The 3,681-nt window shown below is 39.2% G+C and overlaps 1 protein-coding gene across 2 annotated transcripts in view; it reads right to left on the bottom strand.

Annotated features, from left to right (window-relative positions):
- Window positions 1-410: 410 nt before the first annotated feature.
- Window positions 411-3,681, bottom strand: part of LOC107098811 — a 4,498-nt gene continuing 1,227 nt past the window's right edge. For both annotated transcript variants that reach the window (XM_015396658.1, XM_015396657.1), the window contains exons 3-4: window positions 2,955-3,320; window positions 411-2,788 (exon numbers count right to left, since the gene is read on the bottom strand). In XM_015396658.1, coding sequence (XP_015252144.1) covers window positions 2,598-2,788; window positions 2,955-3,320 — 557 coding nt within the window. In that variant the 3' untranslated portion in view covers window positions 411-2,597. The remainder of the gene's footprint in view (window positions 2,789-2,954; window positions 3,321-3,681) is intronic.

The raw sequence follows: 3,681 nt of genomic DNA, 5'->3' as shown, positions 1-3,681 counted from the left end.
TTCTACTCTGGTTAGGGTACAGTGCTTTTCCTTCAAAAATAAGGACATTTCAATGTGACCCGAAACTTTTGAACAGTAGTGTATGTTTGACAAGTTATATTTGGGATTGATTCTACGTTGTTTCTACCCTTTTTGTTTAAGTTCATTTCAACACCAGTTTGATCTCAGCCTCTCAGCAGCTTTTTTGTTTCATGAAGTTGCTGCAATATGCAACATCAGTTAGATGCCACAGAAAGGAACAGCAAAAACCTTTTCCATGTCTGCCCGTGATAAAATGTCCATCTAGTGACATGGAACTCACATGTTTCTAGAGAAAGCTTTTCTTTAATGGTGGTAATCTACTGTTTACATGGAAACGAGTACAGGTAAAGTGTAATAATCTAAACCTGGTAATATTTCAGCTATAAGATGACAAAGAACTCGGTTAAGAGTTCACTTATTGTGTTTCTTTGCACTACAATGGTTCATTTGGCATGAGGTTAAAAAAGTTTAGAACTGTAAATATACAGTCATTTGTTTATATTACTATTTGTTCTCCTGTTTTTATTACTTTGTTTCAAGGCTGCACTTTAAAAAATGCAATTGTCTAGAGCTGTTTTAATAGAAATTTCTTTTTGTATACACTCACGTATACAAAATGACAAAATAAATCTTAGTCTAAGGTTCAGACTTGACAATTTTGCCATTAAATGTCAGATTCAAAGTCTGTATTATATTCACTTAAAAATATTTTCTTTTATGTTTCTGTCTTTTAAAGATCTTTTATGGTAAAATTTTCTTTAAATTATTACCAATAGTTTTGTTTCTGATTCTGTAGATGTTTTAATAACCTGCTGTGATTTAGAGAAACTATCGTCTGTTTTATAGAACTAGATTTTATTGCATTGTTTTCTGCCCTGGATGTTTTACATGAATGTATTCACTTCTAGATTGATTAACCAAGCAGAAATTAAAACATGGATTGTCAAAATTGCTTCTTTATATGGTTTTGTGTAAGTCAATAAATCTTTTTCTGTATTCTCTGAGATTTTCAGACAACCTAAAGCTGTAATATGACAGTTTAATGACTTAAATGCTATAAGTTCTAAAAACTTTGTTTTAAATCATTATATTATACTCTAAACATGGCTTAAGCAGGCATATTGTAATGGCCATGTAGGTCCATCACATGTTTACTGTTAACTTTGCTTATAAGTTTCAATGGAAGGCTCATCAGATGACAAATGACCTTTAAAGTATGTTGTTTCAGATTCTGCAGAGTGGGAGATTAGAGATATAATGAAGCAGAGTGATGAAAAATGGGTCCCTATTTCCTCCAGCAGTCTAAGCCTATAGCAGTATAACTTTAGAGATAGCTCAGCATAACCTGAGCCACTCTAACAATAAGCTTAATCAAAAAGGAGCCTGATAACTAAAAGATCTGCCTCCCGTTCTACTTTTAGATATTCTAGGAACAAAATGGATTAATTAAAACATTAGGAGTGAAATACACTGGCTCCAAAAAGTATTCATACACTCCAGATGTGTCCCTTTTACCAAACTTTAATGGATTTTATGTCACAGACCAGCAAAATGTTGCATAACTTTAAAGTTACTATAAAGTCCATCCATTATCTGACACGCTTGTCCCAATAAGGGTCGTGAGGGGGTCTGGAGCCTATCTCCAGCTGTCTACGGGCGAGAGGCGGGGTACACCCTCGGCAGGTAGCCAGTCCATCGCAGGGCATCCCAGAGACAAACATGACAAACAACCATTCACACACACACTCACATCTAAGGAGAATCTAGAGAAGCCATTTAACCTAACATTCATGTTTCTGGACTGTGGGAGGAAGCCGGAGTACCCAGAGAGAACCCACGCATGCTCAGGGAGAACATGCTAACTCCGTGCAGAAAGACCCGGGCCGGGACCCTGGAACCCGGAACCTTCTTGCTGCAAGGCAGCAGTGCGACCCACTGCTACACTGAGCAGCACTATAAAATCCTCATACAGAATTAAAATGCTACAGAAAAAAACTGTTTAAAGTCATAAATAAGGATTATTCTCAAACCACTAAATAAAATGTGGTAGTACCGGTAGGTCCCTCTGTCACCAACCAGGTGCAGTTTTGTCATTTCATCAGAGATAACAGCCGTTTTCCAACATAAATCTGACCACTGTGGTGGATGATGTCCTTCAGAGGCTGAGGATTTGGTACGAGGACAGACTTTCTGCTTACAGCCATAAACCAAGGCCAGAGAAACAAGGAACCATGAGTTTCTTTCATTACCGATGCATAAATCACCCTAAACCCAATGACACCTTAGCCCTAAACCTTACCATTAGCAAAATAGCATGTGAGAACCTGCAAAATGTCCTCACTTTGCATTAATTGGTCCTCATTCTGAGGGCTAGACAGGTACGCACACACATCTGACACACTGTAATTGAAATGCAGCAGTATATAGATGGACGGAACAAGAATCCAGTTTTGAAGAAATGCTAGAAGAACCTGGTGACATGTTCCTGACTAGTTTCTTTTTAAGCCCCGGAGACTGAAAAGTAACACCTACTCTGGACTGGCTCCAGATTTTCACCGTATCTCGTTGTGAAATGACTACAGTCTTATGTGAAGCCTCACCTTTCTTTTATATATCTGAAAAGTTGCAATAACAAAAACTATCATAAAGAAAACAAGCAGAACGATAGTTCCTTCCTTTGCTCCTTCCACAGTTTCTTTAAACGGGATCCCTGCGACCTTGTTTCCTCCATCATTTGCTTCATATTCATCATCTTCGTTTTCATCCCCTGCAAAGCAGAAGCAGGTGTTAGTCTGAAAATGGCTGAATGACGTTATCCACTCTACTGAGACCTTCCCCTCAACAATGTCTTTTAAAAAGCAAAGACCAGATCTGAGAGGATTCATCCCAACATCAAGAAGCTGCTGGAAGCCCTGGTCCAGAAACAGACTTACCTGGAGGAAGAAGAGGAGGAGAAGAAGGACTGACATCCAGCTGGATGGTGCAGACTACACTTTCTTCATCTTCACCGAAACTCCTGTGGACCACCCTACACTGATATGTTCCAGAATCATAAGTCCTGGTGTCTTCCAGAACCAAAGACACATCTCCATTCTCCATGAGTCTGTCCTGCAGGTCCACCCGGTCCCAGAAAGAAGGCTTCTGGTAGGATTTATCAATCTGCTCGTCTCGATAGAGAAGCACATATTCCTCTCCCAGATCACTTCTGCTCCACTCCACAACTAAGACACTGTCATTAAAGGGATGTCGACATGGCAGAGTGACCGTCCGTCCAGCTTCAGCTACAAATGCTTCATGAACTGCAGGGGAAAAAAGACAGCAGAAAGGTTAAAGGTCAATATAAACAGCTGCTCCCGCCCCCAGCTGCTTCAGAGAGAGAAATATGCTAATTTTGTGAGATAAGAATTTGGGGTTTTAATGAACTGTATGCCCAAATCATCCGTATTAAGACCATAAAACACCTGAAATATTTCAGTTAGTGAGCAATGAATCTAAAATATATGAAAGTTCAAGTTTTATCATTACATTATGGAAAATAATGAACTTTACATAATATGCAGGGCTCAATGTTAACCATCGCCTGATCTCCCAGGGCTCTTTATTGTCGGGAGAGTACAAATTTCATTGCATTTGCCCGCCGGGCAATGATGCAATGATCTC

This window comes from Cyprinodon variegatus, unplaced genomic scaffold, assembly GCF_000732505.1.
Source record: "Cyprinodon variegatus isolate N-32 unplaced genomic scaffold, C_variegatus-1.0 Scaffold811, whole genome shotgun sequence".
Classification (NCBI taxonomy): domain Eukaryota; kingdom Metazoa; phylum Chordata; class Actinopteri; order Cyprinodontiformes; family Cyprinodontidae; genus Cyprinodon; species Cyprinodon variegatus.
The sequence above is the reverse complement of the archived record's forward strand: the minus strand, read 5'-3'. Positions and strand labels throughout refer to the sequence as shown.